Source organism: Cygnus atratus, chromosome Z (genome assembly GCF_013377495.2).
Source record: "Cygnus atratus isolate AKBS03 ecotype Queensland, Australia chromosome Z, CAtr_DNAZoo_HiC_assembly, whole genome shotgun sequence".
Taxonomy (NCBI): Eukaryota; Metazoa; Chordata; class Aves; order Anseriformes; family Anatidae; genus Cygnus; species Cygnus atratus.
In genome coordinates this window covers 73,607,126-73,621,596 of record NC_066396.1, presented here as the reverse complement: position 1 = coordinate 73,621,596, position 14,471 = coordinate 73,607,126, and the positions used below count along the sequence as shown (strand labels likewise).

Genomic DNA, 14,471 nt, shown 5'->3' with positions numbered 1-14,471 from the left:
TTGCTGTCGGGGTGGTTGGTGTCATTGACCTACAAACTATTTCTGAGAGGTGTCCCACTTGGCTTTTAGGCATACCCCTGTCTTTCAGTGCAGATGTTTAGCTGTTCCTGCTCTAAGTGGAAATAAAGGAAATAACTACCACAGCCACATCTGCATATTAATTGTGACTGGCAGCAAGATGAACTGTTAGCCTAACCCCAAATTTGCATTGAACTTGCTTGCTACTGACAGGCTTCTAAGACAATTTTGTACCAAGTTGGCAAGCACAGGCTAGGAAACTATACCCTGCAAGACACAAATGTTTGAGGTTATTTAGGGAAATTTGATGTCTTTACTGTAGCTTTACTAGTATAATTTGTGCTCCCTGGAGTTTACTCCAGGGAGTGAAGGTTCTCAGGTTGAGTTCAGGAATCACCACCAGCTCTTCAGCCTCCAGTATAACACGATTTTCTCAAACTTGTCTGTCCTCTTTTTTATTCCTGACCTCTTTTCCAGTTGCTAGCATCTAAAATGGGATCCAAGTTTCCACCTCTCCTTATTTTCTTCTCCCATTTTCCATTGAGTGGTGAATCTCCTTCCCCATTCTGATTCTGGGGACTGAGGTGTGATTCCCTCCCCAAAGGTGCAGTATCTGCACACAGGCTGGATCTTGGCTTTCTTACGTACGTGGTTAGTACACAAGGCTGAGATTCCCCAATCTGTTCTTTCTCTGCTAGCTGCTTGATTTTATGGAAAAAGTTGAGATAGTTTAATGTAAAAATTCACTCATTCATAACTTGATGGGCTAGACCAGAGGATAAGGAGGATTTGAAGGACATCAGAATAAATGTCATCTTGGATTTCAATTTCACTAAAAGCTTTAATGGTTCTTTTTCAAGACTATCAGGCAAAAATGCTTTTTTTTTTTTTTTTTTTCCCTGGAACTTGTTAGGAATGAGTTCAGTAGTCTTTTTGCAGGTCTCATGGACTCTCTCTTTTCAGATTTTTATTATGGCTGGTTCTTTAGAGAAATGATTATAATAGTTTATGCAGCACATTATACAGAGAGTGCACAAAGTAAATGTATTATTGAAACCCACAGGGACTGACAACAAAGACAACAAAGTCGTTTCACAGTACAGTGGCTGCTGGTCTTAAAGCTGAGATAGTGGCTATGACAAGTTCAGTTCACTAATGGTTTTACTGAACCACCACAAAATGTTGCATCATTGCCATTTATCCTTTAGTGTCCTTTAATCAGAGTTGGGCAACTTCCTTCTTATCAATTTATGTCTAAGCACAGAAGAATCAAGCTATCAAGAAATAATGGTGGGAAGGTTAAGAACAGGGCTGGATCCTTGAGGCACACAAAGAAAAGACAAAAAGCAGAGAGTAAGTCGTTAATGACTCACGAGGGTGGGATAGGATGTGGAGATGGCATTTCTGTGTGGCTGTGAGGTTCCTATGCACGGCTGAGCCAGCACCACTGACACAGAGAGTCCCTGGCTGGAGTGCTATGGGATGTGTGCCTGGGTGCAGGACACACTGCTAGGAAAAACACGTCTTGGTGCTTGTGAACATGGGAGTGAAATCAGCTTTGTGTTAATGCAAACTCACCTTTTCCTCCTGTGAGCCCTTTTACTGGGTTCACTGCGTTGTTGCTGTGGCATTGCAGCGTGATTTCTTGCTGACGGGGACAGGTGAGCACGGCTGGTACCAAAGTCAGAGCAGCAACGGATGGAAAGGACAGGGAGTGCTGCCTGCACTCCTAATAACAATAATAAAAGAATGTAGGCCAAATGCAACAGCTGCAGGCAAGTTTCCTCTGACCTTTGCGCTGTACGCGGGGTCTGGGCACTGCTTTCGGCCTTGCTCCTTAGCACAGAGTACTTTAGCACGGAGCCCCGACACCCCGAGCACCCACGCTTTGCATTGTGCAGGATTATTTGCACGGGGAAGCGAGGAGCAGGAGGCAGTGGAGCTTTGGGACAAAGCATCGCTGCAAGCTGGGGCAGGATTTGTTTTTTTTTTTTTTTTTTTTCGGGGTCGGTGGGGATCCATGCAGGGGGAGGGTGAATCACGGCGGGTGCGCCAGGCTGCACAAGGTTGGCTCTAGGCCCTGGCCGAGTGGACCGAGGGCGGTGCTCCCTCTGCTGATAAAAGCCATGAGAGACACTGTCATTGCCTTCCAGGACGCGTGTCGAGGAGCCCAGACCCCGACAGCACCAGCTACAGAAGCGTAGGACCTCGGATTGGCAGCAGAAGACAGTTTTCCAGCCGCCTCTTCCAAGTACGAGCTCCTCTTCCTCTGCGTTTGTGCATGTGCTCGCTTACAGGCAGGAGAAAGGGAAGGAGAGGGTAAAACGAACGCAAGCTGTGTGTTTGTTTCCACGTTGCACGGAAAACGCTGGTGAGGATGTGCTCCCAGCTGCAAGCCCTGAGCTTGGCAGCCGCAGAAGCTGTTGATTTAGATGTGTGGGGCATCACCGACAGGCTTAGAATTGAAGGAGTTTTTTCTTGCCTTCATATTCCTGGCTTGCAGTTTGTTTCAGGCTTGTACAGGTCCAGGTTCACCACTCATCTCATGTGACCAAGGCAAAAGAGCAAGTTTAGCTGTTTGTTTGTTTGTTTTTTTCCCCCCCTCTGAATTTTTTTTTCTTTAAATCAGTGTTTTTTCCCTCCTCATTTTCTTTAGTGTGGGAGCTGTGCCTCCTGCTGGGGCTGACTTCCCCTGCCTGGCTTGCTGCCAGCCAGGCTGCTTGGCAGTGAGCATGCTCTTCAGAGATGTGCTGGGGCAGATGCTGCTGCCGCAGGGTGCAAGCAGAAGCCTCCTTGTGTGACAGCAGGCAGTAAAGCTTGGGCTTTTGTGTTCCCCAAAATCACAAGCAGCCCCAGGTAGTGGCTTGACACTATTTGGTGTCTCTTTGGCAGGCACTCACTGACTGTGCTGTTTGTTTTGCAGAATGGTGACTGCCAAGGTGTGGGTGCTGAAGAAGCATTTTGAGGGTTTTCCCAAGCCCAGCGACTTTGACCTGAAAAAGATAGAGCTGCCAAGCCTAAAGGATGGAGGTAAGCGGAGCCCCATCAGCTTTTGCCTGGAGGTTGCTGTGCTGCTGACGTATGGCTGTGCATTTGTAGAACTGTCCATGTGTCTCTCTAGCTCAGATTTTCACAAAAAGGCTTGGCACGGCTTGTGGCAAACCATGTGCCTCGGCAGAGCAGAGCAATTGCTCAAGGACATGTGTACTGATGGGTTTAGTGCGTTTTCAGACGTGCTGGCATCTGATTATACACATAGAATTAGGAGGCTGAACTTTAGCTCCATCATGTGGTGGCTCTGGCATGCATTTCAAAGTCCCACAGCACTTAATCACACGTGGTGCCTCATGGCAAAGGTTTTCGACTCTGTTTGCAAATAAACCTTGCTGGAGAAAATTGCTGAAGTGATACACCCTCAAAACCAACCGTTGTAAGGAAGTGGAATTTGTTTAATTTAGAAGGAGAAAGACAAGTGAACCTTGGCCACAGCAAGTGATGCAATTCTAGTAATACACAAACATGCTTTACAGGTGTAAAATTGTCATCTGCTTTACCTTGCAAAATCCTTTGCAGGAAGCTGGAGAAGACGGTAACCTCTGGCAGTGGGTTTTCAAACAATCTTTTAATAGAATCGTAGAATGGTTTGGGTTGGAAGGGACCTTAAAGATCACCCAGTTCCAACCCCCTGCCATGGGCAGGGACACCTCCCACTAGGCCACTAAGGCCCCATCCAGCCTGGCCTTGAACACCTCCAGGGATGGGGCATCCACAGCTTCTCTGGGCAGCCTGCGCCACTGCCTCACCACCCTTATAACGAAGAATTTCTTCCTAATGTCTAATCTAAATCTATCCTCTTTTAGTTGAAAACCATTCCCCCTGTCCTGTCATTATCTACCCTAGTAAAGGGTCCCTCTCCATCCTTTTTATAAGGCTCCATTAAGTATTAAAACGCCACAGTGAGGTCTCCCCGGAGCCTTCTCTTCTCCAGGCTGAACATCCCCAGCTCTCTTGGTCTTTCTTCACAGGAGAATGAAGGAGAATTCGTAGGAGAATTTTACTTGGAATTTTTTTGTGTGGAGGGATAGTCATGTGGGACTCCCACTGCAGTGAGAGTGAGGCCATAACTGGGAGTAGTTAAGGCTGGAGTCAGCTGGGGCTGGTCTTTCATTTAAAGAAGTAACAAGGGAAGACTTCTGGGAAGATTCTGCCTGCATTCAAAATCTACTTTTTAACAATGCTTACCTGTGATTTTTGACCATTGTAGCAGCATGAGAATGTGAATAAAAAGAGAAAAAAAATACACAGGCTTTACCTATGTGTTTATGTTTTGAAAAGGGTGGAGACTATAATAACTTATTTAATGGTGGAAATGTTGATAAAAGAATGAACCTTGATTTTTGGCTTCACATGCACATCCACACCATGCTGTTCCTCACTCCACTGTTTGTCCTTTACGAAATTTACTCCAGTTTAGCAGGTGTGTCAAAGAAAACTCATTGAAGTGCTAGTAGTACTATTCAGGTTTACGAGTTGGAGGTTCGAAATACGATCTCTCTTGTAGGTACTTTAAAGCAATTTTATAGCATGCGTACTTCTATGGAGTTCATACACATGTAAGCAAAAAGAATGATGCATGCAGGTATTTACATGACGTGGAGTCATTTTAAAGGGGCAGCCTTTCCTATGTTACACAGTTTTCTTCCTGCTCACTCTGAGCTGTGGAGGAATATTTGTGTCCAAATATATTTCTAGCTTATGTTAACTTGGCTGCTGCAGCATGGGCGATGAAAAGCATTATTAGATGGAGGTGAACAGCTAATGCAGATTAAGCTACCTAGAAAACGAGTGCTTTCTGTTCAAGGGAGCAAAGTGGTGTTTATGACATGTGTCAAGGCCTCTTACCACCCTCTGCTGGATGAATCCTGAGAAGGCTTTTTATATATATAGGTCAAAAAAGTTCGTGTTTTGCTCAGGGGTTCTGGCCTACTGAGTCTTCTGCAGAGAGAGGAGGCAGATAAAGAAAAACAGACAGAAAAGAAGCTAACTGTCTAGAGAGACATTTCTGAAAGTGTCTTGTAAGAGCACAGTGGTAATCCAGACAAAGCTACTGAATGTCATAGCTTCTTTTGGGTAGTTTTTTTATGCTAATATATGGGGTTTTTGAACTTTTGGGAGTTCTTAAGGTTTTTGTTACAAGACTGGCTTGTGGAACCTATGCTTTATTGTACTGCTGATGCCCAGGAATTTGCTTTGTCTTTTGTTTCAGAGTTGCTGCTTGAATCAGTGTTTCTTAGTGTTGATCCTTACATGAGGTATGTCTTCTTCGCCTTGTTTTCTTTTTTCCTCCCTTTTTAAGTTGCTTGCTAACTCACTTGAGCTCACAACTGAACCTTAAAAGAACATGTACTGGGAGTGTCCCACATTGCCAGACTCCCACATTTTAGCAAGCTTGTTCTTAAGGATACATATTCTAAATAGTCAATTGCTGATATGCCTGTGTTAATAGTCAGTAATTCAAGCACAAGGAGACTGGGAAACTTTACCCAGAGCTTTGAGGATGTCTGGTAGACTCTAGTCTCAGAAATAATTCTTTGGAGTCCCAAACTTTTCGTAGTGGTAGACCATGCAGGGAAGATTAACACTATCCAGTCCCGGACACTTTAGCTCAGTGTTCAGTCAGGGTGGGATGCTTGAGTAGCTGTCCATGGAAAACATCCAGTTACGTCATTACCGTGACAAGCTCTTTGTGGTCTGTTTGGCTGCACTGCTTATTACTGTTTCTGGGTCAGGCAGTAGCTACTACTTAGTATACTTAGAAGATCATTGAAGTTTCTTACAATAAGCTATGTCTCTGCCTGTGTTACAGACCTTACAGTCAAAGGGACATGAAGGAAGGAGACATAATGATAGGCACAGAGGTTGCCAGGTAAGATGTTCAGTTCTTGTTTTCCATCCATGTGGCAGATGTCGAAGAAATGTACTGACATTTGGGACATTGCAGCCTATGTCATGTTTTTTTGCCTTCTTGGAGAACAACTAGGCCTCTGTTGCAAACTACATGTTATTTCTGGAGATGACATTATGAGGAGAGGCACAAAGTGCCAACCTTTGTACATGGCATGAAGGGTCGACTTCACGTTTTAAAATCTGATGTGCAGAAATTGCAAGCCCCAAACCATGCATGCTTACAATTTCAGCTGTGACTATCTCAGTGTCACCTAAGATGCAACTCTAGATGTAGCCAAAAGGCTATCTGATCTTAAGTATATCCTTTTCTAGTCTTGTGGTAATGATTTAGCTATACAGATGGTTCCCTTTGTCTGCTTGCTCCTGCTGTGCTGCCTCTAAGTAGCCATCTGAGAACATCTGTAGCCTCTTACTCTTGTAGTTCTCTGCAGGAACACTGAGGGCTGGGATATTTTCAGTATTTCAAGGGTGCTTACCTACTCCTTCCCAAGCTAATCTTCCTGTTGGGATGAGAAAGTGGAATTTCCATTTTGCATAGAGATATCCTAAGTGTGAACTTCTGTTATTAGATACTGCCTTCCATCTGTTCCTAAGGAGCATTTTGTTACCACAAGAGGTTCCCTCTTCAGGATCTTCAACTTTTAAATGAGGTGCAGGTTTTCTGAAAAGGGAACTGCTTGTCATAGCCTGTTTGTGGTTCAGCTTCTTGCTTTTCCATCCTTTAATCCTAACATCCTCTTTCCTACCTTTGAGCTCATAGGAGCCCAGTCTGAATTCATACCAGACTGATGTTAGTCGTTTGTCATGGGTCAGGCTGAGTTTAGAATCCTCATGCCCAGTTTTCCTATGCTGATAAGAGACAGTAGCCATTTCAGGGAAGGTATCAGAAGCCTACAGCATCAGTAGGGTATGGACTAAATGTCCTGACATGAAGTATTTCTTTTCTTCTGCATCAAAGGGCAACAGGAATAAAAGAGGAAAGAGACAGTTAAGATTCTCTCTCTGACAGGATATTCTTTTTTTTTTTTAATCTTTTTTCTTTGCTTGAACAGGATTGTAGAAAGCAAGAATCCAGCTTTTGCGGTTGGGGCCTTTGTTGTGGCTAATAGTGGCTGGAGAAGTCATTTCATCTCTGACGGGAAAGGCCTCCATCTCCTTCCTTCAAGCTGGCCAGAATCACTCCCCAAATCTCTGGCTCTTGGGACAGTTGGCATGCCAGGGTGAGTATTATGATTCAAAGGAAGCTGTCCTCTGGATTTTGCTATGCAGGGTGTTTCTGATCTCTTTTCCATCATATTTTTCTACTACTATGCTGTCTGGTCACTCTGCTTTAAAAAAGAAAAAGAAAAAAAAAACACAAAAAACATGTATGTGTCAGGACGCCCTCACCCTACAGAGGGTCTGAAGTTTGGTCCATCCTTTCGATCAGAGATTTGCCTTGGAGATTAGGGTGCCTGTCCTTGAGGATTTGTGGTAAGGCAGGAAGAGGATCCAGGAGGGGTTGCAAAGAATCAAGTCTGGATTAACCTGAGTGGATTATTATTTATTTTATTTAATATTTTTTAATTAATTAATTCATTATTAACTTTTATTTAATTAACTGAGTGGATCAAATTTCAGTGGTTTATTGGCCAGTCTGCTTCTGCCTATTATGCTCTTCTGCTATCACGGTATTTCCAGAATTGTCGCCAAAATGGCAAGAGACAGCAGTTGTAAGGTGGAAGAAAATAGCAGTCCTTTAAATCACACTGCTGCAGACAGAGCTGTTATGCAGGGGAAGCCATAATCACGCTATTGCTTTCTCTCAGAATCCTGCTCATATTTCTTATCTCCTTCTGCGTAGTTTTTACAGGAGCTCAGGGCTCCATGAGTCTTGCTGACACAGAAGGCTTTAAAAATTGTAGGAGTATTCCAAGTGATGCAGAACTCCTCAGATTTCAATTTGACATCACTCTAGATGCATCTTTTTCTAGACAGCAGCAATTCACCCTTTCAGTTAGGAACAAGTGGGAAGGAGGCTCTATACCTGAAGTTAGAAGAAATTAAAGAGAAACTTCTAATGAGATCCAGCCGATCTCATTACTTCTTACTCCTTCAACTTGTGAGCCCAAGGAAAGCTGTTTTCACATAAGGCAGATTTCTACCACACTATCCAGCTTCCCAGTAGTGTGTCTTATTTTTCTGGAGTGCCTGTAGCCTTATAATGGAAGTGAATGTGCTTACAAGCCAATTTAGAAAGTTGCACCTTTTTTCTTTTTTAATAGTATTTTTTAAGGAATGAGGAAAACTAAATCTTGTTCTGGTTGTGATGATATTTTGCTTTATTGTGGTCAATTCAGACCTCTGTGTCTGTTTTCTTTTATTGCTTGTTGAACATCTTTCTTTTTCTTCACAGCCTTACTGCATATTTTGGTCTGTTCGAGGTCTGCAAGATGAAGCCAGGAGAGACAGTGCTGGTTAATGCTGCAGCGGGCGCTGTGGGCTCTGTGGTGGGGCAGCTTGCTAAAATTGGGGTGAGTGGCATGAACTGCTTGTCCTTTCACCTCAGAAGGCTGACCTGGCCTTCTGAGACCATGAATGATCATAAGGCCATGAATGATCAGGAGGGCAAGCATTGCTGAAGGCATGCCTGTAGTAAGCTCTTGAGATGGAACAAGCTGCTGAAGATGTAGCAATGCTAGCTTTGGTTTGCTAGAGCTCAGGAATTCCTATGGTCAAAACAAGTGAATTTAAGGGTGAGCCCTCCACCCAACACTCTGACTGACATCCCGTGTTGTGAGAGCGTTTAGAAATGTTTTTCTTTCTTTCCTTGCAGGGTTGCAAAGTGGTTGGCTGTGCTGGCTCAGATGACAAGGTTGCGTATCTGAAAAAAATAGGCTTTGATGAAGCCTTTAACTACAAGACCGTTACATCTTTGGATGAAGCACTGCGTAAAGCCTCTCCCGATGGCTATGACTGTTTCTTTGACAATGTGAGTTCAGAAAGAGGGCCTGGCCCTGAACAGACTATTATTTTCCTTAGACTACAGCAGAAACTCAGTATGGAGTTTCATCTAAGTGATACGTAGGTTCTGTAAGAGCTTACTGCTTCACTGTTCCCTTCCCAGATTTTTCTGCAGCTGCCGTGGGTGGTAACAGACAGAACAAACACTGAAATGCAAAGTTGGATTGTTAGTGCTAACTGAGGCTGAACAGAGAGGAACAGGTCTGTTCCTGGCCCCACCTTGGAACACACAGTCCTCTGCTGTTTCTGGAAAAGGAGAGAGGATCCGTGGCCCCATGTTAAGTGGTCCAAGTGGCTACAAGGGTACCAGTAAACAAAGCAGTTGCAAGGCAAGCTTGTAAAAATTCCTAGAGTAGTCTGTCTACGGTTTCTGACCTCTCGCTGGTAGAACAGGTTTTAACAGGCAATGTGGACTGGTCTCAGTAGGCTGTTTGAATGTGAACGTCTTGTTCTGTAGGCTGGGAGAGTTTAAGAGTATGGATGCAGTCAAACCATGTCAATTCACCCTCAAGCCAGAGAACGAGCCCACTTTTTTTTTTTTTTAATTTCCTAGTGTACTTGGTGTATGCATTACACCAAGCTTTGTGAAGCAGATACAGAGTTAAAACTGGTTCCCTCTGTTCACAGATAATTTTTAGAAAGGTGATGTAGTCCTCGTAGGCGTTGGCTAAGAGTAAGGGTTGCTGCAGCCAGTCTTTGGAGGAATGGAGGTCAACTTCCCACCCTTGATTGAACCCGTTCTTTTCAGCACAACATCTCAATGCTGGCAAGTTTTTGGCAAACAATGCCACAGTGGATTTTCTCTAATGCTGCACATCCTCTGCTTTGTGTAGGTGGGTGGAGAATTCTCCAGTATTGCCATCAACCACATGAAGAAATATGGAAGGATTGCAGTCTGTGGAGCCATCTCTCAGTACAATGACTCCGTGCCCCAGAAAGGTGTGTGCCTACTTCCATGTCTCTAAGTTTAGTTACTATTTGGTGACGGCAGAGTGGGACATAGTGGGAGATTCCTGAGATTTTGCTGGTTGTTTCAGCGTGCTAGTTGAGTTTGTGTGTGTGTGTATATTCAGATAACGAACCACTGCTCTGGGGCAGCTGTTGTGTGACCACACTTCTGTGTACACGCAGTCATACTCCTTAGTACACACTCATATCAGATGGAGAACATCAGCCGATTAGAAATGAAGGAGAGACTGAACTATGTGAAATAAGAATCCCCAGGGCTCTGAGCAGATACAGGTCAGTGGAAGGCAGCAGGTGTGGTGGAACGATGGCATTTACACAACTCATACTTTCAGATGAGAAAATGGATTTCCCTCAGGTTTTTAGATGAAACAGTTTGGTTTTAATTTGTTTGTGTGTGCTTATTTCTTTCTTCCCCCATCTCATCAGTGCTAATGTTTCAGTTAGTGGTGAAATTGTTGGAAAATATGTCTGAAATTAATATTCAATAGCATTAAATTTTCCAAATTTGCATTCTAGAAGAAACAAGTGTTCTTAGGAACTACATTCTTTTTGACTTTAGACTCTCAAATCACTTTAAAAATGGGACGGGCTTTTTCAAGTGGGGAGATTATCACACATTTTTATTACTGAGGGGACTTTTTTTTATGTATGTAACCTTTTTTGAGCTTTAGCCAAGAGCACCAGAGCTCGGCAGGCTATCTAATAATCAGTTAAAACAGTACTTTGAGGATTAAGCTGAAGCCCCTCAGCAAAGGCCATTTTACTTCTGAATGAAACTTTTCACAAGTGCTGGGTGTTCAGTCTCACACAGCTTTAACAGCTCAGGGCTTTGTTTTCCTGGATGGCTCTGTCCCTGAACCCATGATCTTATTATTCTGGAAATTCTTTTTGGAAAGAATTGAAGCTGCCTCTGGCTGGAACAATGTGATTCAGTGTCCTTTACTGGCTAAAAGCTCTCTTTATGCATTGGGTCTCATTTTCAATGAGACTGGCATTACAGGCAGCTTGAGGGTTGGTTCCTTTCTCCTGCAGGACCTTATGTTCAGATTCCAATGATCTTCAAGGAGCTTCATATGGAAGGGTTTATTGTCACTCGCTGGAATAACCGCCGGGAGGAAGGTCAGAAGGCACTGCTGAAATGGGTCCTGGAGGTAAGAAAGGCAGGGGTGATTTTCTTTAAGGTGTACTTGCACCATGGCTTACCTCTTTGCAAGGGCGGGTCATAGCTGGTGAAGTGAGGTCCTGGTATGATTTTCTTCTACCTGACGTGATCTTTGAGCCTTTTGAGGACACTCAAACCATGCTGAATATGCCTGATGCCTTCCACTTAACTGAGACTTGCGATATTAGCCTGTGGTCTTAGCTTAGAATCCCTGAAAACATAAAAGCTTTGGAAGAGGATCCTTCCAGAACCATTCTATACAATTCTCTGGCACTGAAGAGTTTCTTTTTTAGAGTAATTCCTCTATTTCTCCTTCAGAAATCTCCTCTCATTTGTAGTATGAGCAAGCATTTCCACTGTACTGTTGTGCTGGAATTACTGGCAAAAATTAGTGTCCTTATGGAACCGGGAGCTGGGCTCTCAAGGGAGTTACCAGGAATTTTTTTTCTTTAATTTTATTTTTCTAAATGGAGGCTGAGTTTAAAACTTGATTCATGGCTGTGAAAAATATGTGAGCGTGAACATTGAAGGCTAAAAGGCTTTTATCTTTTACAAATTGAGGATTTGGGGAGGCTCATCATTTTGATCTGTCATTTTGATTTGTAATTCCACACTTCACTACAGATAGAAACAGGCCTGGCTTTGAGGAGACAATCTACTTGTCCATTGTTTGGGGACTGAGAAGCACTAAATCTGTCCTGGTGATTTTTTTCAGCAGTGACTGTTGCTCCCTCTTCTGACCGCAAGGGGGGGAATCTTGCTACAAAAGCAGATTTTTTTATGGAATCACTATATCCAAACCTAGTTTTGCAAAGTTACCCTGGTGTGCACCAGCTTGCATGTTTCAGACGGAGCATACAAGCTGGAGAAAATTTGTTGGTGGCAATTTAGTCTCATGAAGATTGTGAAAACTAAGCAGCTGATGAATGAACACTCAGCAGTTTCCTTTCCTCCTTTTGACAGGGAAAAGTGAAGTACCATGAACAAGTCACTGAAGGATTTGAGAACATGCCAGCAGCTTTCATTGGAATGTTGAAGGGAGAAAATCTTGGAAAAGCTATTGTAAAAGTCTGAAGGTCACATATTCCTCGGGAGGCAGGCAAAGGAGAATGTTTCTGTTCAGATACGTGCTTCTAACTCACTGTTCAAAAGGTATATTTCAATATTTTTGGTGGATGTTGGTGAAGATAACCTCTTAATAATTGGTCATATAACTGTAAGTGTATGCCAGTGGCTTTGCTCTTGAAGAACTTGAGACTTGCTTCCCAAAGCTAAACAAAAAAGCCTTAAAACGGTTTAACCTCATCAGAAGTGTAACTGATTTAATAGTAGTTCGAACAAATCTAAGTTGACTCATAGAAAAAAAAAGGCCATTCTGAAAGGTTTCCCAGCTGATGGCACATCTGATGACTAATGTTTACCTATTGATTTGGTCCAGAACTCAGCAAGAGGGAATTTAATTTTGTAAACAATATTAGGGAGCAAAGATCAGGCAAACTGTTCAGGGGTTCCCAGTTTCCTCACAAGGCTGGCAATTTAAAAAAAAAAAATAATCAGGAAATACAGGCATCTTAGTTATTCGGGGCCTATGGAAAGAAAAAAAAAACCTATAATGGATACTTCAGCTGTGTTACAGTTCTCTTTGTGGAATGCCTTGCTCTTCACTTCCTTGCACTTAACACACATGCTTGCAGTATTTTAGCCACCCTGTTTCTCTCAGCAGATCCCACACTATGGGTGGTATGGCTAGGTCACGTATTTCCTTGAGTAATGCGGGGATTGGTGTGTAAGCTTAAAGCTGGGCTTGCCATGCTGTTCACCCTGGCTGTCCCTGAAGATGGCATCCGTATGCTGGCCCTATCTGCGCTACATTCATGTGCAGGACCCGCATGGTGCTGAGTGAAGGAGGCTCAGATTAGCAACAATAAATATTGTAGCCGTATTGAAAGAGCTGAACAAGAACACTTAGCTACAGGCTACAGTTAGGTTACAGAAGGTGATGGTGTTCCATCTCCAGGTGAAGAATAAACACAGATATAGAATTCTCGGTTAATTTTTGTTTTCTTGTTATTGATCTCTGAAGACAAATTGCAAAAGGCCCTAGTGTCTTTTACAGGGGCAGAATTAGATGATCTGTCTGTCAACAGGAAGAGATCATTTAAGATTTAGAGCAACTACTAGAGGAGAGGTGCTTGTTACTTTATAGGGGTTTCTGAAGGGAAAGGAGCACCAGCCTGTGTTAGCTCCAATGCTGTGTTTTTCAATTGGCCTCTGAGAAAATTAATACCACTGCACAGTGTGGAAAAACATAAAAAAGAAAAGGGAGTTTGTTGTCAGTAGGTTTCCATTCTCCTATCTAGAGGCTTGCTTTTGTTTCACCTTTCTTTAATGAGAAATTTTCAGAAGACTATTAAGTCCTAAAATACTGAATTGTTTTAAGGTCACTAATTTCACGATCTTTTGTTTCAAGTAAAGCTGTGATTTGTAGCCAACTAAAAACAGTCACAGGGGGTTCCTGTGAACTAACTGCAAGGTAGTTCTACTACAAAAACAACTTTATTTGTAAAACAACACCACCTTCCATTGTCAGGTATTGAGATATTGCCTTGAGTTCTCCCCATGGTTTCTCCACTGGTTGTCCTTGTAGTTTTTATTTTTTTTTCAGTGTGTTGATGAAAATAAGAGTATGAAAACCAAAAGATTTTTTCCTGACTGTTATGGGACTGAGAGTGTCAGTGGCACAAGGGGAAAGACAGGCTAAAGTTTACAAAAACTTTGAATTTTTCTGCCCTTTGTCTATTTCTCCCTGTGAAGCAGACAGACTAACCTTGTGAGTACAGCTGGCACAAAGAATTTAACAAGGTGCCAGGGTCTCCTGGAGAGCAAAGGTACAGCTGTGCAGTGCTGGGATAGGCCCTGTCTGCCAATAAATGACTTGTGTGCTTTTAGGCAGAGCACTAGTAGTATCACTGCTGTCCAGCCTGTCTTTCATCCAATTGCACAAGGACCGTGAGCAAGCAAACACACTGGTGGCTGTCACCCTTTGTCTAACGCTAACACTCTGAAACTGAAGATAGAAGCTTCCTGGGAAAGAAAAATGAGTTCTAGAGTTTCTAGAAGTTCTAGAAGGCCCCATGCTCTCCCCTAGCCCATTACCAAGAGCTACCACCACCCCTGTGCACAAAGGAAAAGGCACAAGGCAACAAGGCATTCCCAGAGTGCCTGTTTAAAAAAAAAAAATGTACAGAAACAGTCACTGCCACCTTGTGGAGACTTGCATGGCACAAACTTGTTTTCTCAGAGGCAACTGCAAGTGGGAGCAAGTCCTCATGCAGCTCTCACACTACTGCAT

General features: G+C 43.2%; 1 protein-coding gene across 2 annotated transcripts; it reads left to right on the top strand.

Moving 5' to 3' along the window:
- Positions 1–2,119: 2,119 nt before the first annotated feature.
- PTGR1 (prostaglandin reductase 1) lies at positions 2,120–13,172 on the top strand. Of its 2 annotated transcripts, none has more exons than XM_035564566.2 (10): positions 2,120–2,269; positions 2,942–3,048; positions 5,285–5,330; positions 5,885–5,944; positions 7,038–7,205; positions 8,381–8,498; positions 8,801–8,956; positions 9,822–9,927; positions 10,990–11,108; positions 12,083–13,172. In XM_035564566.2, the coding sequence occupies exons 2-10, from the start codon at positions 2,943–2,945 to the stop codon at positions 12,191–12,193; spliced, it is 990 nt and encodes a 329-aa protein (XP_035420459.1). In that variant the 5' UTR covers positions 2,120–2,269; position 2,942; the 3' UTR covers positions 12,194–13,172. The 2 variants fall into 2 exon arrangements, with proteins under 2 accessions (XP_035420459.1, XP_035420460.1); XM_035564567.2 differs by lacking the exon at positions 2,120–2,269 and adding an exon at positions 2,752–2,874.
- Positions 13,173–14,471: the final 1,299 nt, after the last annotated feature.